Source organism: Athene noctua, chromosome 9 (genome assembly GCF_965140245.1).
Source record: "Athene noctua chromosome 9, bAthNoc1.hap1.1, whole genome shotgun sequence".
In the NCBI taxonomy this organism is placed as follows: domain Eukaryota; kingdom Metazoa; phylum Chordata; class Aves; order Strigiformes; family Strigidae; genus Athene; species Athene noctua.
The window spans coordinates 20,664,313-20,688,456 of NC_134045.1; the positions used below are offsets into that span (position 1 = coordinate 20,664,313).

General features: G+C 34.9%; 1 protein-coding gene across 2 annotated transcripts in view; it reads left to right on the plus strand.

Moving 5' to 3' along the window:
- The window catches only part of WWOX (WW domain containing oxidoreductase), a 529,888-nt gene that overhangs the window by 24,962 nt on the left and 480,782 nt on the right, over window positions 1-24,144 (plus strand). For both annotated transcript variants that reach the window (XM_074912958.1, XM_074912959.1), the window contains one exon: window positions 3,153-3,259. In XM_074912958.1, coding sequence (XP_074769059.1) covers window positions 3,153-3,259 — 107 coding nt within the window. The remainder of the gene's footprint in view (window positions 1-3,152; window positions 3,260-24,144) is intronic.

Below are 24,144 nucleotides of genomic sequence, written 5' to 3' on the forward strand. Positions count from 1 at the left end.
ATATTGAGCTGCTTCCAAACTCCTATTTCAGGTGTTTTAGTTAGAAGTTGCATTCTTCTAAGCTCCTGCATAGTTGTTCCTTAAAGTGTGAAGAGTACTGCTTAATGAGGATTTTCAGGTCCATGAAGATTTATTTTAAGGATGTATATAAAAAAGCTGCAGTCTTGAGAGCGAGCAAGTTGCTAGGTAGATCATACTTAAACCCCAATGAGCTCTATGAAGATGACATTGCGTTACCTCTTGATATATTTCATCTGGTAGATGGTCTGAAAAGATGTCTTACGAATTATGCTCCGTGCAAAGTGATAGATCAGGTACTAATAGTTACATACAGTCCTTACGTATAGCCAGTAATTCAGTAGTTGGATTGGAACCTTTATGTGGTTTGGGGTACCTGCATTTGGTTTTCTCCTTTTGCATAAATCTAGTTGTCCTAAATGCACTGCAGGAGTGTTCATGAATGAGTTAGTGATTTAAAATAGTCTGATGGGGAGATACATCTGCACTTGACCTGTGGCAGTATTTTGAATGGAAGGATGGACTGCTGCTTAAATTTCCTTTGAAATTAAGGTTTTTAAGTTCCTTTAGTTTTTTTAAGCATATAATTTCATGGAAAGATCCAGAACATGTCTGCCTAAGGGCAAAGAATCATCCTTTGGTAGCCCAGAGAAGAGGGACTATGTCCTCAAGAGGAGCATTTGACTCTGATCTCCAAGTTTGCAGGAAGAACCAAGGTGGTATTAAAATTAACTAAATTTGCAGCATATAATTTACTTGGTTAAATTTTAATCTTTCTCAGTTTAGTTTATAATGAGAATTAAGTTAACTGTAACAAGGAATGACATGGAATTTGTTATTTTGCACAGTGTTACATGGGTGAGGGTTAGCGAAACATCATCACGCTTAGCTAATTAAACTGGCTGTTGCCTGTAGATCTTTAAAACAGTAGAAAAAAGTGTATTCCCAGGCATTCCAACTAGGTTTTAATAATATGGTAAGTTGGTCAAAATAAGTTCTTTTTTTGTGCAAAACAAGAAACATACAGCTAGCTAATAGTACTCTGGTACTCAAGTCTTACATTAGTTACATGAAAAATTACAGTTAAATACGCTTAAAGTGGAATTAGGAACAGGGGAAATCTTTGCATACTCTGTAGCCGAATTCATGTGCGTGCAATGAATTACCCAGGTAATTAAAGTTGCTTGGTACAATGAATGGCTTTAGAAGAAATACAAGAAAATTGCTTGGACTTAAATACTGTAAGTATGTAATTGCAGAATATGGTATAAATTTGTCTTGGTGTCTGTTGTTTCTATAATGTAAGTTATGTCTTGTGCTGTAACTGAATTTTGTTGCTTCAGGGTGTTTTGGAAGTGAGACAGCCCATCTTAATAGGCTTTTTGGTAAACAGTTTTTAAAAGGAAAACATGAACATGCTTTAAATGTCATAAAGCTAGAACAAATACCTCTTCTCTTTGACTTCTTCACATACTCAAATTGCTGGGCATTTCAGTTTGAGCCTTCATTTTCTAGTTTAAGCTTGTTTAATTGGAACTCATTAAGCCACGTTATGCCTCTTTCTGCTAGATGGAAATTTCTGTCATTGTTACAGTTCTCCATGGAGATAGGAACCCTGTGATACTATTGAATACATCACAAATTTGTTGTAGCTCACCCTTAATAGAAAGCCAATTTCTGGCTCAGTTCTCTGCATTTTATGGTCATTCTGCACTCCCAAGAACTCATCATCTCTGGATGTAAATTCTCACAGAATTTTTCCAATTAAATGAAGTTTACCTTGGACCAATTTCTGCAACTTTTTATTAATGAATTGAACAGTGAAACAGTACACTTAAAAAGCTTGCAGATGATGTCAAGTTGGAAAGAGTTGCAGCTCTTGGTGGACAGTTTCATAATTTTAACTGATCTCATTAAATTGCAGTGTAGTCCCAAATTAATAGACTGAAATGAATCTGAAATCTGAAGTCTCCTTTTAGGAGAAACCAAGTGCCCTGATTCAGAATGGGGAAGAAATTATTAACAGTATTGCAAAAAAAGTTTGTGTACAATCAGAGATTCACTTTGAAACTTTGTTCTATGGATGAAAGGGAAAAAAACCTGGGGATCTGTATTTGTGCTGCACTTTATAATTGCAGCAAAGTGTGAACTGGCTGTCCACTTGTTTCAGATTTAGAAAGAACATGCGTGCAGATTAAATCATATCAGTGATTTATGCAAAAGAGAGAAATTTTCATGGATTATTTTACTCTGTATCACCTGGTACATCCAGTAACGCTTTTAGCCCCATGATACTGTAACCATTATATTGAGGCTGCATGAAATTTGATTGATTATTCATAATGAGAACAATTGTGAAAACTTGTTCTTCATATATCAGTTGATGATGGGATAAAAACTGAGTTGATTTTACAGAGATAATTTAATGAAAATTTTAACAAATATTTTAAAGTGCATAGGTAATAAAACATCTGTGTAGATTACAGATCTCTTCAGGTAGAATCTTGTTTTCTAAGAATGAGCTTGACAACCCCCTTCCAAAAAAGGTTTAACGCTTAGATAGTTTTCTGGTCCCTGGTTTTGTGGAGGGTCGTGGTTGGATTGGAAAAAGGAGTAGCTATCTTTTAGATTCTTATTCCCTCACACATCCCAGTGGATGATTCCCCCCCCTGCAACAGGTGGTTCTCAGATTGAGAAATCAAAGGCTAATTGTGATTCTAGAGTGCAGAGCTCTGTTTTAGAATACTCTCTCACTTTCAGTGTGATCTTGCCACGCATAATAGTTGGACAGTCTCACTGTAAGGCTCATTCTTCACTGTCAAACAAGTAAGGAGTAAGTATAATCCTGCTTTTCTAAGAGCTGAAGACACCAAGGCAGAGAAATTGAGTCTGCTTTTTGAAGATCCCAAGTCCATTTGGCACAAAATACATATGGTAATTGTCACAAAGACCTGCTCAAATTGAGGTGTCCACCTTTTTTCTTATGTGCTTTTAAAACCTGGGTCCAGGTGACTGTCAGTCAGACTGCAGGTAGTGTTAGTGTACTTAAGTGCATGGCTCACGTTTTCAGGTAATTTTATAACTCTGTTTTGTTACGGAGACCTATTTCTGACTAGGAAAATGTTTTACCATAGGTTTTGAAACTGCAAAGTCTCTTGCACTGCATGGGGCATACGTTATCCTGGCCTGCAGAAATGCATCAAGAGGCAATGATGCTGTACAACGCATTCTTGTGGAATGGGTAAGTAAAAGTATATAGTGTCCAACACCAAGCTTTGTTTTTCAAGATGTGAAGGCTTTTCTGCAGTACAAGCAGTTTAATTCTTGCCATGCAAGAATCTAAGGAAGAATGTAGTGGTCTTATTTTGTCCTACCCTGTTCAGTCACAGGTAAAGCAGTGATAGACATTTTTTTTTTCATATAACTGTATTGGACTGTAAGGCTTGACATGCTGTTACCCGTGTTACATACAAATGCTTTGTAAGGGTGAAAATCTTTGAAAGAACCTGAGACATGTTTCAGAGTTCATAGGACAGGACATTTCCAGAACCAAGGCATATAACTAGACTGAAGGAGAAGGTACACGCTCGGGTATTAGAGACAGCTGCTACTTTGGCCATAGTCTTTATACTGTGAGATATTTCAGAGAATCATTCTAATGCTTTCAAAATCAAGAATGTTTCCCTCCTTTTCTTTCCTACGCCATCAGGTCCAACAGCACTGCTACCAGGCAGTCTGTCTCAACATTTTTTCCTTCCTGTTTCTTCCCTCTTTCTTTCATTTTTCTTCCATTTTGTCATGCAGATACAAGCTCTTCAGTACTGTCTATTCCCTTGTTTCTCTTTGACTTCTAACTTTCCCTCTCTCTTTTTTTTTTTTTTTTTTTTCCTCTTCTACGGTACTCATTAAAATTTATTCAGTGTTCTTAATTTATTCCTCCCACAATCATTTACTTGCTAGTAAGGATTGCAGGCTACTTTTGTCTGAGCTTGCTATGACTGCTGACTTCCAGGAGATAATCTGTTGACACAGTCCTGTACACTTTACTTGAATAATAAACTACAGGATCGGATTCTGGGAATTTTATTTTTTTCTTAGTAAAAGTAATGATGAGTGTTTTAGCTTTATTTCCCAAGATCTGAAAGTATTTCAACTGCTACCAGATGATATGGGAGAGCACTCAACGGCATTAATATTTACACATAAGTAGTCTACAGATAATTATAATATTTATTAGTGCAAAGCGAACAGTACTTATTTACAAGTAAGTATTTCCAAATAAGTGATGCTTATAATATTGCTAATTTTTGTAACCACAGATCTCTTCAAGAAACAATCCTTGGTTTTAGGCCTTTTTCTCCTGTCCAGATGATATTAATGACTTACAGTAAATGAATGGGAGGGAAAATTATCTTCCTTTCCCCTTCAATACTTCACATTAAAGCTCTCTCTTTGTTTTTTATTTCAATAGTGTGGAATTCCAGAGAATTCCAGTAAGGGCAAGCATAGTGTGTATTGCTTAAAGTTCATCTGTATGTTCTTTTTCAATAGAAGTGGATTTTGGTGATGATATGTCTTTTGAATTTAGTAGTCCCAGTCCCACTAAATATGGCTGTATATATGGGTTTTATGCATCTAAAATAAGGCAGTATTAAGTACCTTTTTATTTCAGAAATATCCTGTTACCCCATTAAATGTAAGCTTATCTCTGAGCACTTTGAAGGCAATGGAAGTTCAAGAGTACTTGTCTTCATACCTGTATTATCTCACCAAAAGTTAATGAACTGCTAATTGAATGAAGATCACTGAAGGTCAGATTACTTCAGAAACATTACATTTATTTACTAACAATTTTCAAATTCTAATTGTTCAGAAAAGAATCTCGATCTGTAAGCTGGGTAGCTGGAAAACCTTCAGTGCATCTTTGTAATGGCTTTGTTGTTGTTTATTGAGAGGGACTAATTAACTTTGATTATTGCACTAATATTATGGCACTTTGACAGTCCCTCAGATTTATGACTCTGGGAAAATAAACAAATGAAATGCAGGTGCTGGAGCAGAAAGAATAAGTTATTACTGAACTTTAATTACTTGGAGTGTGTAACCAGGAGAGAATTAGTTGATGAATTACAAGATGCTTAAAATTTACATCAAATTGTAAGCAATCTTGAGGAAAACAAAAAAAAAAAACCCCTGCCCCAAAGTCAGTTACTGAAAACAGAGACAGAGATTAATTTGATTGATTGATACTAATATTAAAATATTGATTTAAAATATTAATTTTTAGCTTATAGGTGTAACTACAGAGCAGGAAGTTGTTAATTGAAAATTCTTTCCTAAAATTAAAAAGTTTAAGAAAATGTCAACAACCTCTGCCTAGGGTTCAGATGAATATGTAGCTGCAACTGTCCTGCTGTAAAGAAATTCAAAGTATCCACAGTATTTTGTCTCCCTTGTTCCTAAGGAAAGCAAAATTATTGAAAGAAAACTGGTTTGCTTTTCAATTTAGAATATATTTTTTTGAAAAATATAGCTTTTTAGAATGCAGCCCTACAAAGCCTCATGTTCGTGTTATTTAGGTAGTATTTTTGGCAACAGTAGTGCTACCTACTTGTTTTATGTTTTCTTGTAAATTTTTGAGATTAAGTCTCTGAGCTGCACTTATAAGTACTGTCTTCCTCCAGTATTTTGGGGGGGGATGTAAATTTGTTCTTACTCTTCAACTGAATGTTCAATCCCCCTCTTCTTCTAATATACTTTTATAACTAAAAAATCTTTGCCCTATTGAATTCTAATGTGTTTACACGTCCTAAGTGTACTGTGTTGGTAATAAAATTGGTATTTCTATAATAATATATATATATTAGTAAAAGCAGTGTGTATCTTATGCTGGCTTCTCTGTGGGACAGTATGCTTTCGTATTTAAGGTTTAAATGTCAGGCAAACAATATTTCATTTTTCATTCTTTTCATTGTCTGATGCAAAAGAGAGTTCTGCTTATTTTGCAAGAAGACAAAATAATGAGAAATGTATAATGAAACAACTTATTATATCAAGTTTTGATACATTTATCTGATTGATGGTGTATATTAACTAAAGCCTGAAATATATATTGAAAAAAAAGTTTCAATCTGTTTTTAGTGAAATCTGAAAAACAAATTTATAATGAGAAAAGGGACAGCTAAATGCCTTGGAAAAACCCAGTTGTTAAAATTTAGAGAAAACAGGGGGAATAGAGGGAGAAAATAAGAATTTTCAGATTAGCTGCCATTATATTTAAAATACAAATTCAAACTGATCTTAATTGGCTGTTGGAGACAAATCTAGAAAACTTTGTCTTTAACAATTTATGTCTGGAGAGCTGTTATGAAGAGTTTGAGCCAACTGAATAGAAATTACCTGTACAAACATGCTAATTACTTTAGATAACTGACATTTGTTTGCAACCTGCAATATTCCAGTTATTTTCTAAACTATAGGAGAATTTGGCTAATATTGCAAATAGAGGGTAATCACCTCATATAAAGCATTGTGACAAGTTTTAATGTGACTGGTCTAGCTAGTCTGTCAAATATAATTTTTATAGAGAGGTATAGTTGATTATATTGGTACAATCTAATGTTTTATACATATATAGAGAGAGAGGAAGAGAAAGTATGTAAAAGAAACATAAAAAGAGAGATCAGTACAGCTTTATATTTGATATCTTGAAAATGAATGTTGTTCATGCACGATGACGTTCAATATCAATTTAAAACTGTTTGATAATTTCTTGCTCGGAAAAGAGGAAATTAGAATTCTAGAGTTATGATTCATTTTAATCAGAAAGAAATTGTCAAACATAAATCTCTCCTTGAATAGTGAAAAGGCCTGAAAGCAGCCAAGAAAAAAATATCAATACTTTGCAAAGGAGGAATGATTGTTCCAATTCGTAGCTTAATTGACTTTAAGGCTTAATGAAAAACACTACAGTGCTGTTTGTACACATAGTTGCTCTGACGAACATTGAAATCTATGCTCCAGGAAGAGATGCTAGGTAATTTATTTTACATTATTATTGATATAATTTTCTAATTGAGTATGAGCAGAATGTTTGGATAAGACTGTGTAGCTCCAGATGTTAGCGGTATTCTCAAGAAAATACTTAGAATATGAATGAATAAAATATTTCATAAATCACAGCTTTTCGTGCCAAGGAGCTCTCATTTATTTATTCCTGTCAAATAGTCTTTGAGGTAGATATTAAAAGATAAATTGTAAGTTTAATATTTTATAAAAAGTATAATGTTTCTTTCGTAATTATTCCTCAGTGTTAAGCCTACAGCTACATCAAAGATTAGATTAAACTGTAAAGAAAATTTGGGTTTGCTTTATATGTAGAAAGTTATAAGGTAGAGATGTGACAAGAGAAGAGAGAATGGCTATGAACAAAACCAACAAAATAAACATGACTCCTTGCTGTATTCCTTTCCCCCAAAGTATTCTCCCCCTAAGGAGGGATTTATATTCTGGCTGATTAAGTAACTCGATGAAATTAAAACCTGATAAGTGAGTCTTTGTATTGCAATTGTAATCTTCTAAAGCGCAGAAAGATGAGAAGCAAACTGGGCATGTTTACATGGAACATGGGCAGAAGTTATGTCAGCTGTGTGTGTTGCCAACTCAAGGAAGGGGGGACTGATTTCCCACGTAGTGTTTAGTCTCCACTGGTGTCCCTGGTTTATGACTTTTTGTGTATGTGTGTGTAATACAGAACAACTCTGTAAAATACTCTTCTGTCATAATCTCTTGATACTTATGGATGCTAATCTTGATACAGAAGATAAAATTTTCTTTTCTATCTATTGGTTGTTAATTTTGTGATCTTTTTCTGTAAATTGGTTAGACTATTAATACAGGATTTTCATACCTGTATGACTATGTAAGGCTATGTAAGACTACATTAGAACCAGCATAATAAATTGATTTGGAATTAACTTAGGTGAATGATTCAGGGAGGAGGATCTCATGGTTAGTGGCAGATTTTCATTTATGGAAAAAAATGAAGAATATGTAAAAGATGAGTTTGGAGATGTGTTAAATGCTGAATGAAGCCACAGTCTGTTAGTACAGAATTGAAGAGTTTCAAAGCAGTGCTAAATAAAAGCTCATAAAAAGTAAACTCTTCAAAATTGAAAGTATTTCAGAATATCATACTGGTAAAGCACATTTCACATTCTGTGAAAATATTATTTCCAATATTGCAGTGTCATATTGTAATAAAGAATTGCATTGTTTCAAACCACAATATTCTAAAACTATGCAATATTGGCTCACATGCCATCACAGTGTAATATACAGTTATAAAAGCCTGCAACATATAGACATATTTCATCTTCCAGTGCTCTGAACGGTGACCATGCTGAAGAATCAAGATAAAAGTGGTTATCCAAACCTTACTATGGGGAAAAGGTTTGCAGGAAGAAGCAGTATCTTGTTTTAAGCTAACTGGTAGTGCAATAAAAAAAAATTCTCCCTTAACTTGTCTCACTTGCGGCCATAGACACTCATAACTAAAGCACCGTAACTGAAGCATTATTGCCACTGCTGAGTATAGTGCTTTTTTGCTTTTTAAGGGTGTGATCCAGATGTTTCTGAAGTGAAGGAATCTTTTAATTAACTGTAATTGCAGTGGAATCGGACCTTATGTTACTAGCGGAGAATTGAGAGTATAAACCTTAACCAGTACTCGTGCTAGTAGCAGCTGATTAAGTGCAGACTTTGATCATAATGTTCAAGAATTCAGTAAGTTCCTGTGAGCAATCTGGTCAGCTGAGACAATTTAAGAGCGTGATGTGTGCTGTGAAGTTATTTTCCTAATACAGATGGACAATGAATTGTTAAATAATGGTAGACATGATTTTTAGGCGGTGGTAGTATGCATACACAGGACTAAGGAAAACTAAATGTAATAAGTCTGCTGATACACTCTTAATATCAGAAGCTGGAAAGCAGTTGCTTTTGTATTTTGAAGTCTTTTGACACGTTCTGAGGTGGCAGTTTCTTTCTTTTTTTTTTTTTTTTTTTTTTTTTTTTTTATTGTTTGCAGGCTTGTATGTTGCGACAGTAACTATCTACATGGACATGTTTCAGTGTGCCAGAGGTATTGATCTTATTATCAGTGAAAAATCTGTGATCTTCAAGTTCTTCTGCCAGATTAATCTCTAAAACCAGCTGTGAATCAGTGAATGTAGCCACTGACAAGAGCAAGAGGCTTTTTAATATTTGCAAGGAAATTTGTGCTTAAAAAAAAACCCCACACAAACTTAAAAACATTAAACAGTTTAACCAACATTTACATGGATGAATTGTTAAGATCTATTTTTTTGTACACTATAAACATATGGCATGAATTTGCTTTCATTACAGATGCTGAGAAAAGAGAAAGGCAAATATTTATATTACATTCATGTTTTACAGTAAAAACACTGTTCAGTTTGTTTATACAGTTCCACTGTTACAGTTTTTATGGTTAGTAATGAAACCACTGTAAAACAGAGTCTGAATTATATAGCAGATGTGTTAAGCTCCTAACTTTCAGGGTTGGGCATCCTTCTGAATACTGATATCATTTAGTTAGAGAGTTGATGTACTGGCTACAGCTGAACTGTTTTATACCTACATCTTTGTCTGTAGTTAGCTCTGCACTGTTACTGTACTAAAGATAGTTTTATTATCAACATAAATACATCGATGTTTTAAAGTAATTACATTTATGAAATATAAAGCCAGTCAGTGTGAGTGAGTGCAGGAGACTTTAAAGGATTTGGTGGGCGTTTTCCAAGCATTTAGGACTTGATATGGCTTATATTTCCAGTAAACAGGAATAAATTAAAAATGTTTAATTGATTTGATGTATGTTTTATTTCTCAATGGTTTTCTCAGATATTTTTATTCCAGTTCAGTTGATAGCTAGGATTCAAAATAAAGCGAATGCTAAATGTGAAAGTGGATAAAAAGAAAATACTTTTAAAAATACGGCTATACTTCAGCTTTTATCCACTTGAAAAGGACTACAAATACATTGAGTCAATTTTCGATCTTTGTGATACTGTACTCAGTGAAATACAGAATTTTGGTTACATAAAGCAAACATTATTAATATTAGTTCTTTGTATTTATGTGACAATTTACAGGAGAAATGCATGGTAAAAATAGCTTAGGTCCTGCCCAAGGCTTTTCAGTTCTGGGCTCTGCAGTGCTTTACTTTTCATGACACTTTATGCTCACTACCCTGCATAGTCACATTGACTTCCATTGTAGTGGTAGCAAGCAAAGAATTTGGCACTAAGTGTTCTCAGAACTCAGTTCTTATTTAATAAGTGAGAATGAAGGAAATAGACATACACATTTTGTAGTGGTGATTTCTTATTTTGCGCTGAAGGTTCTGGTTTATGTCACTGGCACATCTTTAAGTAGAGAATACTTTTTAATGGTGATAATATACGTAATAAATGCAGGAGGAAGTTTAGTAACATCCAGCAAGGTAGAAGAGAATTTGAAGTGGTTTAGCACTGTGGAATTTTTATATGTGTAGGAAATAACATTTTTTAAAAGTCTGGTAATATGAATGAAGGAACTACGCTATAAAATGCAGAAATTTTTGGTTTCCTTCATCTTTTTCTCAGTTATGAGGAAACCCATGTAACGAGGCATGTTGAAATAAATTGGGACTTCTTCACAAACATAGATATGGCAAGCAGAAAGATTTCTACTACTAATAAAAAATTGGATGCTGGTGAAAGAAAAGAACAGTGCAACAGATTAGCTTTATAACTAGGAGAGATGATGGTACTTAAGAAGATTGGATAAGTGAAGATTATTTTTCTGTCATTACTGGGGATAGGACTGTGATATCCTTCGAGCAGGGTGACCGTTGCTGTCTGTAAGCCATTCTGATCTTGCAGTTCACTGTAGTCTCGTCAAATCATGGAAGAGCTTCTGCGGTTGTGACTGCCTGTTTCATCCATCCCTAAAACAAGCCAAGATGCCAGAAAAGGAAAGGGTTTCTGACTGCAGTAAGCGTGTGAGGACTGTTTAGGAAAAAGTAATCCTGCAGGAGCACAGTCTTTTGAGATTTGAATTCCACAAGACCCTGCTGCCCTGCCAATTACAGACTTTTTTCTCATGATGGTGACCGTCTGCAAATTTTCTTTCCTTTAGAATGGCCAGAGTTTATTAACTGTGGAGGAGTAGACCCAGAGACCCAGAGTGGTTTTCATTTTTGGAAAAAAAAAAAAAAAAAAAAAAATTGTGGTAGTTTGGTCACTTTATCTCCTTTTGGTTTTGTGCCTTGTACAAGAGATTCATTGTTCCTGAAAATATGCTTGAATAACATGGTGAATAAATGGTCTGGAACGTATGGTTTACCCTACTTTCTGTCTTTAATTTTGAATTTCTAGGCTGGATTGGAATTCTGTGCTAATGTATGAATTCACAATGCTGTAGACAGCTGACAGAAACCAACAGAGTGCTCTCATAGCTATGAGATGGCAAAGTTTTTAACATAGTGAATTTGCCAGGATTTCCTCCAGTACAAAGTTGTCTTTTGAGTTGACTAATTAATTCTGCTCTCATAATTCTGTTCACTTTCCAACATCTGCTACACATATTAAAAAAAAATAATCTAAAATGTAATTTTGAGAGAAGTCATAGTATCTTACCATTCCTTAATTTATTTCTCCAGTCAGCAGAATTTTATATATAGAAATGTTGAGGTGATCTTTTTGGTGATTTGTTTCTTTAGCACAGCCCTGCTGTTCTCAATATGGAAATGTGAGTCGCAAGATCCCTGCCATGCCTAAAGCTTCATAATAATACTACTTAAATTCATTATCAGCTTTTTAACAAAAATTTTAAGACACTGCTGCTGGCCCCTCACCCTCCCCCCCGCCCCCCCTGAAACAAAATCCAGAATAACCCTTTAAAACTGCATTTCATGCTTAGTCTTCAGTTAAATGGCACTAGGAAATACTGTTTGCTCAACAATATTAAAAACATGTCTGTAGATGTCTATCTTTAAAAACAAAGTAGCCTTTTTATGTTGATTTGTGTTTATCGGATGCGGAGAAGTTTGGTTTTCATTGATACATTACATATACTAGTATAACTTGGGTTTGATCTTTTTCTCAATCTTTCTCTTTCAGAATCTATTTTCTAAAACTATTTAGTGTTGTTGACATTGAAAACTTATTTACTATAGTCCAGGTAGATGCATTCTTACGTAAACTGAGTTCTGCTGTCACTGGATTTCTGGTTGTCGTTTCTGGGAGAGGAGAGTGGGAATTAAAGTGGCTGGATAGAGGGTTTTTTTAACCATCTTCACAATTAATCTGATTGTAACATAAACTTGTAATATATTCCATTAATGAAGAAGACAAGCTTAGCTTATGGTAAATACAGTACTAAGTGTTTATAGTGCATTTCATATTTTACATGATTCCCTTTATAATTCTGCTTATCTTTTCATTCTAATTCCCTAAAGGATGTATAAAAGAACCCCTAAAGAGAGTAATTACTGCTCTATTCCTTAACCAAGGCTCCTTCTGCAAAAAGAAATCTGAGCTGCTTTTTAAAGAAGGCAGTTTTAAATAAAAATGCAAATAAGCTGCTTTGTAACCACATTAATTACCCACCTAGCCTCTTATTACCATGTTTGTATTGTTTGCAAACACTATTTACAGTCGTGTGGAAATTACCATTCCTGGGCCGGAGAAAGGCGGTTGTTGGTAGGTTGTGCTTTGGAACCAATTAGGGCGAACCTTGTCTCCAGCGGGGCTCATGGGAGAAGGCATAGCCTTGCAATGTCAAGTAACGGCATTAACTCAGCCTGCACAGGCACCGCGTTGTAATTATATTATTGGTCCTCTTTTGCTTCTGCAATGAGTTTCATTCTCTGCATTTTAAAACTAACAGGCAGCCTTGTGTCTCGCTAATGATTTAATATGTACTGTGATAATTTTTTATGAAAGTTATGGTGAAATCCGGTGGGTCGGTTTTGTCCCCAAATTGGTTCTTTAATTTTATAAAAAGTAAACAAAAAACCTAATGCTTATGTTCAAGATCTCATGGATGTCCGTGTAACTGATTTTTTTCACAGGAAAGAACCAAGTTTATTTCATTATCGCAAGTGAACAGGATGGAATATCTGTTAGTATTAGTTGTAAACAGTATGTTAGCTGGCAATAATTAAATGGGCATAGGTCTTTTAACACTTTGAAGAAACCCAATGCTTCATAGCAAAATCTAGTCTTATTTATTAAGTGAAATGCACACTTGTTGCTAACCTAGTATGTGTGGTGTTTTTTTTCCTTGGTTTTCTGTGTCACTTATGATAGTGAAATGAGCCTATATTCTAAAAATTGCTCAGAAATGAAAAGTAAACCAAAGAGGTGTTTCAGCATTCATTCTTTTGGAGTTACAGATGTTTTCAGATCCCAAAGAGTTTGGTTTGATGGGTCACACCATCTGCAATGTGAAGAATTGGTTTATTTGTTTTCTTAACCTTGTAACCAGTCTGTTAAATGAGTCTTTTGAAGTTGAGGAGCTTTTCTTGGTTGAGCTTAGTATGAGGAAGAAAATGTAGAGAGATGTTTTTGTTCCTGCTTCTGAAACTGTATTGTGTATAGCTGCAGCACGGTAAGAGTGTGATAATGTTTAAAGAGCACTTGCTGATAAAGACAAAAATGTTAAGGTCTGTATCAGTTCTACTGTAGTACTGAATATAGTAGAGTAGGAAAACAGCAACTCTAGCGGAGTGTGGTACGACTGCATAATTGTTATATGTTAAAAGAAAAAAAAAGGTGCTTGTTGCTGGATCACTTAGTTTTTTACAGTGATGAGGGACTAATGCAAGGGCATCAAAAGAAGCACTGACTTGGTTCATGATCTACAATAGATTATAAAACTGAAGATAATTATCTTGCTAATATGACTACAGAGCAGCATAAATGAGATAAACCAAGCACAGATGGAGTTCAACAGGAATACAGAAGGTGTATAGAAAGTAGACTTACTAAGTAGAGTACTCAAAATACTATTAATTTGCTTACTTGTCAGTGAAATTTCTGTATCTTTTATTACCGTGAAGCCAAAGCATTTTTTTTTAACTTGCTGTCCTTTCTAATTTCTCCTCATATTTCAGTTCCTTTTATCATGATAATTATCTTTGGCAGTGTTCAGTTGGGCACAGAAGATTACTGGACTTTCCTTGATCCTCTGGACTGCTCTTTAATAGCCTGTTACTTTATTTTCTATCTCACTTTGGGGTATTTAGTGCTAGCTGTGAGAAAGTACACTTTCTTTGAAAGTTTCCAGTTTAGCAATGAATGATGAGAACTATTGTTTATCATGTGTCCAAGGAGAAAGTGGTCCAAGTGGGGTCCAAAATGGTCATGGTGGTTTAGATAATTTCACAAACCAATCATTGAATCCTTGGTGTGTCCCAGGCATTCTTATTTTCATGTGAATAAGACGATTTGTTATCTGCTTATTTAACTCAGTTGGTTAAGGCATTAGGGTAGATAGACATGATACCATTGTGCTGAAAATATATATGATGCTTAATTTAGTAAGAGGCTGTAAACCTAAGGTATGTCAATGTACTGCTATTCAAAAGAATGTACATTCATCTTATTAAAAGGTCTGTTTCCAAAGCCCACTGAAAATACTGATTTTCTGTTGCCTTGCAGAGTTTGGATCCAGACCGTAAATATCCATATGCATGAATATTGTTTTTAAGGGGCAGAACTTTAGCTGTATGTCTGCAGCCATTTGCCCACGCTTAATTTGCAAGCGATGAGATATCTGCCAATATCTGGCATAATTTGTGTTATTTAATGTCAAATATGGAAAGGTGATTGTGCTCTCCTCTGCTTGCTTGCTTGCTTTTTTTTTCTTTTAAATCTGGAACTGTGTTACTGAGATTTATTAGAGCTGTGTTGAGGGAGTACACACAAGATATAACTACCGTTTCATTATGAAGCAAGGTAATTTAAAAATCTTTATTTTACTCCTTTCTGGTTTAGGTCTTTAGAAGGAAACACTTCACATATGTGTTTCCCCAGTTTGCTAGAGGGGAAAGCATGCATTGCTTCTGAATGCAATTTGTCCTCTTAAAAATTCATTTTGATTTTACTTGTGACTTGCTATGTGAGAGAACTCCGAACCAGAGTGAATTAGATATAATGCTACCCCTACAGTGAACAGGTAAACGCTTTGGGTTTTTTAAACAGCGACTCTTGTTCGTCTAACAGTACCTGGTTGATGAGGGAATGTTCATAGTGAGAAAATACATCAAAAGCACAATCTAAGCGTAGCAATTTTTGCACCAAACTGCTATTAATTTAGTCCCAATAAAGATAGTGCATCATTTTGCAGAAGCAGCTTTATTACTCAGTATACAAAAACAAGCAGTAGTGTGGTAAACTTGGTCTTTCCCGTATTTCATTTGAGGTCACCAAGATAGAGCGTTGACTTCAACAATAAACTTTGCTTATCAAACAGAAGGATTAATGTAATGAATGGAATGTTCAGGGTAGTTTTTGTGAGCTTGTTTTTGCTGGAACCATGCAAAACAAGCCTGGAACCACCTAAATAAATCTTCAATAGCTGATCCTAGTATATAAAGGAAAAATTAGCATAAAATACGTAACTGAATACTTTTAAATTTTCATAAGTGTGCTTATCAAAACTGTTGTTATTTTTTTTTGAGTAAGAAAATAAATAAGGATGTCTTATCTTAGACTTGTACTTTACAGATGCCTCTTGCAGGTCTTCTAAATCCTTAATATACAGATTAACAGCTATGTAATTTGTAGGGCAGTTCTGGTCTTTTGGTATTCCCTAATTCTAATAAGTGACAGACTGTGATCTGACTGTAGTTTGGTTTTAACTGAAACATCTTTAGGTCTCTTAGGCCTTGAATATTTGTTGGTTGTGATGACAAAGAGCTCTTTGTACTTAAAGGTCCTAAACACATCATGTTAGGCACTTTCAAAGGAGATCTTAGATGAGTTATACACTACAGACTCTTGACAACATGGTAGACTGGTAAGGTGTATCTGATCCAGCTTAGTTGTATTGGTGGGCAGTCTTTATGAAGATGCAATTAAATTGCTAAAAAAAGCCTATGGTTAATATCCCTTAATTTGCCAAGGTGGAACTGAAATAATTGCATCTTGCCGATGCAATCTTTGCACACACTTGAAATGCCATAGCAGCACAATTGTAGAAATAAGACACTTCTAGGAAAGTGCATCAGGTATAGATCTGGTCTCAGCAAATGAATAAACACTCTGTTTGTTTTTTAAAAGAAAACATGCAAATGACTTTATTTCCTTGCTTTCTGGAGAGTCATTTCTAGTCTGATTTCCCATGGAACCAAGGTATGCTCAGTCACTGTATCTGCCCTTCCTTGTCTAATAACTTTTGGTCCCATGGAGTGTTTAGAAGGAAATTTTTTAAAAGGATAAAGATCCTTAGGATAATTAGGTTCCTGTAAGCACTGGGCTTTGTAAAAGGGTAAGTATACAGTCAGTGGGCAAAACTGAAGGGTCTTTAGGCTCAGACATCAGAGAGCCCTTGAGAATGGGTGGGAAAGAAAGTACAGGACCGAGTTCAGGGAAAATTTCAGTGTGGACTTGGATTCTACTTTGGTACATTGGGTGCTAAGAGTTCTCACAGAATTGATAATCTGCTGTGTAAAAGAATGACCTGTATACTGCCTGCAACCTTGAAGTAGGACATCAGGAGAATTTAAGTGGTCGTGACCCTCTCTGTGCCAGAGTGACGTTTGTGCCTTCTGTGATCAAGGAGCTTGGTTGTATTATCTTGTAATTTTTAGGAACTGCTTATTAATGTAGTTATGTTTAACATGTTATGGTTACAAACAAAGGCATGAATGTATGTACTCATTTCTAATTAATTTGGGTAATTATGTTTTATAATCTAGGTGTTTGCAAAGCAGAACGTGGTACACCCCATTTACTGTCTGCTGTAGCTAATAAAAAATAATAGAATGAAATAAATCTTGAAACTAACTTTAATTGTAAGTATAGATTAGTTGTAAATTATATCTTTGTTATGTTTATTTTTAATTCTGCAGTGTTGCAGGTTTGTAGAGCATACCAATTAGTGTAGTTATTCGAAGTAATGATGAGTTAATTGCTGTAAATGCTGAATATTATTTCTGTGACGATTTAAAATACAGTACCAAGATACATTTTTAAAATGTAGGACTGGAAATAAAGGCAAAAAGAAAGTGGTGATGATAATGAGATTGGTTCATCTGGTTATAAATATTTTTTTAGCATTCGGAGTGATATTGTAGGTAAGATGATTAAAAATACATGAAGAAGAAAGAAGTGTAACAATTAAGAATAAAATCTCAGGATCTCAGCAAATACCATTATAAACATGAACGCAAACAAGGTAAATCTGTGTATTTCACCTGCATTGATGTATAAATTGAGAAAAGGCAATTTGACTGAATTAATCGGAAACTGATTACTGTTCTTGTAATGCTGCTTGTGTTCAGCCATGAAGCCTCTCTTGCTTTGTAACTCATCTCATACTGATTGGTAGCCTCCCATGTCAGTAGTGCTTCTCTACTACCTAAGGCAGTACGTGTTGTCAAGTTTGTTTTTGTGAATATGTTTAAAGACTAGAAAATGCCTCTGGCTTAAAGTAGAGTATTTTCCTTTCTGATGAACAGTAGTAAATCCTACCATTTTGAAAGCTGTGTAGTATACCTATGAGAAATGAGCTGATTCACAATGTTTCCTTGAGCATGCACACTGTAAGAGATATTAATAGCTTCCTTCAGCAGTGTCCCACTTAGAGTAACTTTGAAATGCAGTATTTCATTCTGTCCTGGTTAAATTTAACCTTACATTTTCCTGGGAGATGGCATAACTACCTAGAGAAAATTTGAAGTGTGCTATGTACATTCACGCTGCAGGGGTGAAAAAGGTATCCAGGGTGGTATTTATGCATTAAATATTTACTTTTCAATCCAGAATTGGTGTCTTCCAGTTGGGTGCAGATTTGGTAATGGAAGCTGGTGCCATGCACTTCTCTGTTTAGTTACCTTTTTAAATAATGAGAGGCATACTAAAACTTCTGGAGACAGTTCTGGTGACATTAGCGATAAGTTGGATTTTTTCTTTATAAAGTCATTAACTTTATAAAGCGACAGCAGAAAAGTGTTCTTCCGCTTGCTAAGAATGGTGCAGCAAGGGAAATGCTTTTCCACTCCTTGGGGGAGTTTTTGGAGCCCTCCTGTCCACCAGCAACTCACAGCCCCGTAAGATTGAGAAACCAATGTACAGACCTGAAAGTTCCAGACATTCAGGTTTATCTGTTTGGTCCTGTTATGACAGAAATCATTACAAGTTTGATAGATTTATTTATAAAGACTTGCTTCAATATTTAAAGTACATCTATTCCAGCATTCCTCATTTCAAGCTTGGCTGTGGATCAAGATGAAAGAAAAATTAAATTGTATATTGAAGAGCTGTTAATTGAACTGCACTGCATTTAGCAAGGGAGCATCAGCTTCAGGCAGTCAATACTACAGAGAATTTTTAATGTACTGTATCACTAGATTGTCAGTTTGTATTGGAGAATGCAAACAGACTGCTTCGACTGGTGATAAAGCCCTGGAAACTTTTAAGTTGTTGAGGGGAGAAAATGTTATTTTGTTTTGATAAGTTGTGACAAAGTTGTTGATAGAACCAGGAACAGGGGGTTTTTAGGTGAATATTATTTGAATATCTTTTTGCTGGTGAATTCTGATTGCTAGGTATTTATTATTTAAATGGGTAAAGATTGTGTACTGATTTTTATTAATGGGAGAAAAACAAGTTTCACAGAATTCTTGAACTTGCACAAATGTTACTTTGCAATTTGAGCGGCTCTGAAAGTCTTATTTAAAAATATTAGTTCTCTCCAGATATAATTCTAAAAAATAGCATATCAAAAAGCCTTAGAAATGCTTTAGAAAAATGTTATCTCTCTTTCCTAAGGCAGTGTTAATTTCTTTTGTAGTTAATCTTTTGCGCTGGAATTTAGTACATTTATAGTTAAAGATTCTTTTAACAGCTAAATTATTTAAGCACGTCTTCTGGGATAACATGCTCTGTTTGGTGTTAAGTATGAAATACTTCTTATTTCATTTTCTTCACTGATAAAAATGAAATAACTAGAGGCATTTGTAGAACCAGAACAGATTTAGGGCTGTGGTGTTAGATTAAAGATGTACTATTCTGAGACATAGCTCGTTACAGTTGTCACGCTTTGGGATAAGATTCTTCTTACTTTTGGTGGTCCTTACAAGTCTTAAAGTCCACCTTCAGAAAAACCATAGTGAGTTTTAAAGTTGTTAATTATTTTTTAGATGTCAGTCTCTGGACTTTTCCATAAGTGTGGTAGGTTTCAAGTTAGTGGTAAACTTAAAAATGCCATATGTTGCTGGTGCATCGTCTTCTCTGGGGGCAGAAAGATCTTTCTTAGAGGTTGGGTTTAGTCTGGCCCATCTTGATTCCTCTGTGACACCTGAGAAGCCTGGAAGTGTTGGGGTTTTTTTGCCAGCACTCAGATACTATGTAGTAGAAGAGAGTTTCATTCCAGTTGTATGCAGGAAGACAGTCTTCACTAGTGTGAAAACACGATGGCTTCAAAAGACTTAATTTCCTCATGATGCTGAAGTCCCACCAAAACAGTAGAAGTCTTATGACTCCAAAAACAAAATAGAAGAGCAAAATCCACTGTGTGGATCCATCTGACTTTTCTTCATTAATCTGGCATTCTTTGGCCAAACTTTCTGCAGACGTGACAGCTGTTTAGGAAGGTAAAAGATATTTCAACCGATTTCATCCTGTAGCTGCTCACTGTGGTAGGCTGATATTGCTGAAGTAAGTATGGATGTTGCTTATATGCTGTCAACTTACTGTTCCATTTTTCAGGTTTTTTTTCCCTTAGAAGAGTCTTTGTTTCTTAACATGTGGAAGATTGCAAGAAGGGAGATAGCACATATTATGAACAGTCTGATATTTTGTCTTCCAGATTTCAGAAGGTTAGGGTCTAGATCAAAGGTGTGTATTTGATTTAAAGAGCATCCTTTAAATATTTGAACTTACACTTGTCTGCTACCAATTTAATTTTTCAGAAAGATTGCAATTATTGAAATACTAGATTTAACAAGCTGTATAAGACAAATGCTACTTCATAGTAGAAGCTATATTTTTAATATCTAAAATGATTTAATACCATTTAAGTGAAAATTATTATGCTGTATGAATATTATTTTGAATATTTTCTCAAAACAGTAACGTCTAGCTACATATTCAGTGATTTTGCTACACTTATTTGTGTAGAGGCAGTATTTGACAACATGAATACATACAGTAACTTTCAAGAACCCTTTGCATGACAGCCTGATAATTAAGAGAATTGTCTGAAGCTCTGGTAAATGCCATAAATCAGAGGTCAGCTTGAAATCATGCAGAAATGAACTAAAATTCTTCCATTTTATTTTTACACGGGTAAATCTTGCATCTTCTGTGTAGTGTGCAGTTTTCTGATGTGAGGCCTCAGAATGAGAACCATTGTAGCAGAAATAATGTAGGTTACATGAGTAAATCCATTAATATAGTTGAAAATTTGCTTAAGGCAACAAAAAAATGTATTTGAGGTGACCAGCAACATCAGGTCTTCACAGTGTGTTCTGTTTTGATGTCGGAAGAACAGAAACTTTCTGTTGACCTTTCTGTGAAGCAATGTTAAGTTGGGTGACTTCCATGTGACTCTAAGGTAAAGTTTTTAAATGTTAATAGGCTTCAAGAAGATGTTTGTGCATAGTATTTGGTTTTGGGTTTTTTAGATTACCAGTTAATTTGTGCAAACTCCTAATCTCTAGGCAATCTGATTAAAAAATTGTATGTTACATGATTCTTTATGCACTGTGTAGCTGCATGAGGCAGTATCTTTAAAATGTAAAAAAGCCTACAAAATGCACAGTCTGATAACAACAACAAATCTAATCTAAAGTGACAACTGGGAGACTTTCCCAGACGTTTTTCTCTTTAATGTAACATGACTTTAAATTGATGCAGCCCCACAGTGATTGAAAAACTCTCAGAGCTTGTCTCCAATGATTACATTTCTGATCTGTTGTACAACTTAATTTTTTAACTCGGTGAATCTCACTTTTGCGAATGAGCAGTTTGTTTATGTTTTAAGAGAGTGAGTTTCATTGATGCAAAAGCAATGGAACTGTAATACTGTGGAAAAGTAATATTCCTGATAGTGATCCTGGTCAGCAACACGGACCTGTTCTTTATCTGAATGATACAGAAGTCATCTGGTGGATAAGGCACTGTATTGAGTGCTGCTTTATACTTAGCTAGTGAATTTAGTGTTAAATTAAGATAGAATTAAGACTAGACAAACTTTAGGTAACCTTTCCCTGTCTCAAAATACCTTTGTTAAAGCATTTCAAATCTGCTTAATGTTCTTTGTATCTTGAAAATTGGTTCAGTATTTTTGACTTTTATTGAAATAGATATCTGTTATGCACTACCTTAAGCAAACAAATAAACAAAAACCCCTGTTAGGGTTCCTGGGAAACTATATTGTGAAATAAGTCACTTAAAATTTAATAATGAACTGCAACAGTATGTGTCTCTGTTATGATATTTTATAGACAGAAGAGATGAATTATAAAATGACAGTATTTTAAATTGTTTTTCCATGGTTGTATCTGGAGCTGTGACTGTAGATTGACATTTGAGTTATAATTTAGTTATAATTGGGTTATCATTTAGGTAACTGATAGTAAATTTTAAGTTAACAGACCCACTTATCAAGTGGGAAAGGAGCATGGCTCTCTTACTCAAGGATACTTTCTTATATCTTCCTCTGCCTAGTTACTCCAACTCAGCCTCTGAGCTACTCGGACAAAACAGTGCAAGATAAATACTGGGGCTCTATCACCCCAAATGGGAGGGAATGAGGCAATCATGGTTAGGAATGTGAGTAATAGTGTCTGGGGCTGAAAGGAGTGGAGGGAGATGGAGGAGGTGGCAAATGGCCCCTGGTAAGGTAGAAAGGGCAGGTAAGAAGGTCAAAACACTTACTTGATACTGGCCACTGTTTTTGTTTAGAATATAGTTGGAAAACCAAGAATTGGTTTGTAACTTTCAAAATGCAGTAAATTGTTGAAAATTGTATTTTTTTTGATAAGCTTCATTTTACTCTAGCTTTGTCTTGGTATTTTTTCTAGTACACAAGTACATAAATTTTCATTTACCTTTTAAAATATACCCAGTCTGAAGAATGATATATTTAAAGCAATACTTTATAATACATATAACTTTCTGGGGCTGCCTTCTAGATCTATGTGCAAAAAAAATCATCATGTGTACGAAGAAATGTCCTGTGGTCAGTTTTGTAATACAAATTCTAAAAATCTGTTATTTATTTCTGTATTGCTACTCTCAAAAGCAGAAAATGACACCCATGGGTAGGTGCAGTGGTTGGTTGATATCAGTTGGAAATAAAAAGAAATAAAAGCCTTTGAAATGTAGTGGCTGTGTTTTATATCAGTGATGCATCATAGTGTGTTGTACTTATGAGATTGTGCCTGACTTATGCCAGGGTAGAGCAATCAGAGTTTCAGAAGACCATGGATTTAATCCATAAAATGGTGGACAATATGCAGGACAGGTAATAGGAGCAATAGATAATCTTCCTTGAAGGAGAAAGTACTGAGGTGAATTTTGTAGTCGTTAGGAACATTTCAGCTGCCTTGATTACAGATAATAAGGCTCTGGAGGTGCTGGAGGAAAAAAAAAAGAATAAAAACTGTATTAAAATTTCAAATTTTTTGAATAGTATAATAGAACGTAAACCAAATGAAAATAGATTAACAGTTTAAGATATCCAATATCCTCTCCATAAAATGTAGTAACCATTTGATGCTTTCATTCTTTGAACACAAAACTTACTATTCTGTGGTCTGCATCTTGGAGCATATCTGATAGTGATGATGATGATTTCAATCCTGTTTTCAATCCTTCCTCTAGTTTAGTTTGCATAATCTACTCATGAGTATTATTTCACAGAAGATCTAACTTAATTAACAGCTCAGAGCCGCCAGGAAGGTGGTTGTCTTGCCAGCATGGTCATTGGCCACTATAAACATGAATCTAGGGACTTCTGACAGGCACCCACAGACCCCCTGGAAGTTATATACATGCAAACATATCCGAATGCGTATTGGTATTTAAACTAGTCAAGCTGCTACTTCTGTTCAGTTGTATACACCTGGTGTCTGTAAGTCTTAAGAAATTTGTTACCAAAAAAGTAAAGTTTTGTTTGTAAGAATATAGTGAAAACTTTGCCAAAAGGAGAATGACTTTTCAGGATCACTACTTTATGGAATTGGAAGAGATGTCTTTTTCTTCCAGTGAAACAGCACTGAAGTGCTTGCAGTTTTTCCATTTCTTTCCAGCATACAGCACTGCAATTACTTGCAATTTTTCTTCTCTTTCCATGCCAACTTCTAGAGAAGGGAGATGGTCAGGGAACTTAAATAATCATGATTTCCCCCTTTGCTCTTATCGCCAAGTCACATGTGAAAAGAACAGGCTTGGCAGAGCTGTTTTCTGTGGCGAGTTGCTGCAGATTCTTGTGCACAGACTTTCTCCATCCCGTCTCTCATCCTGTATTCAGCAGCCTGTGGGGTTTGCATTTTGAGAACTAACGTAACCCATCTTTACCAAGGTGACTGTGGGTTTATCTGGATTTGCCCTCCAGGATATTTTTAATTAGATATAAAGGAATGAATACATTACTTTAAATTATTTTGATGAAAGAATTCTTGCACTGTCATTAACAATGAGTTAAATGAGCTAAAACTTCCCTCTAGTTCCCTATCTTTTGATGAGGAAACAAAGCAGTTCTTTGCATGATTAAGATTTGTGGTATTATGCCTGAAATGAGAAGCCATAATATATGCTTTATAATTTGTGTAGGTTTTTTTAACTACTGCATGACCACTCTTCTTTTTCGACTATTTTTACAGCT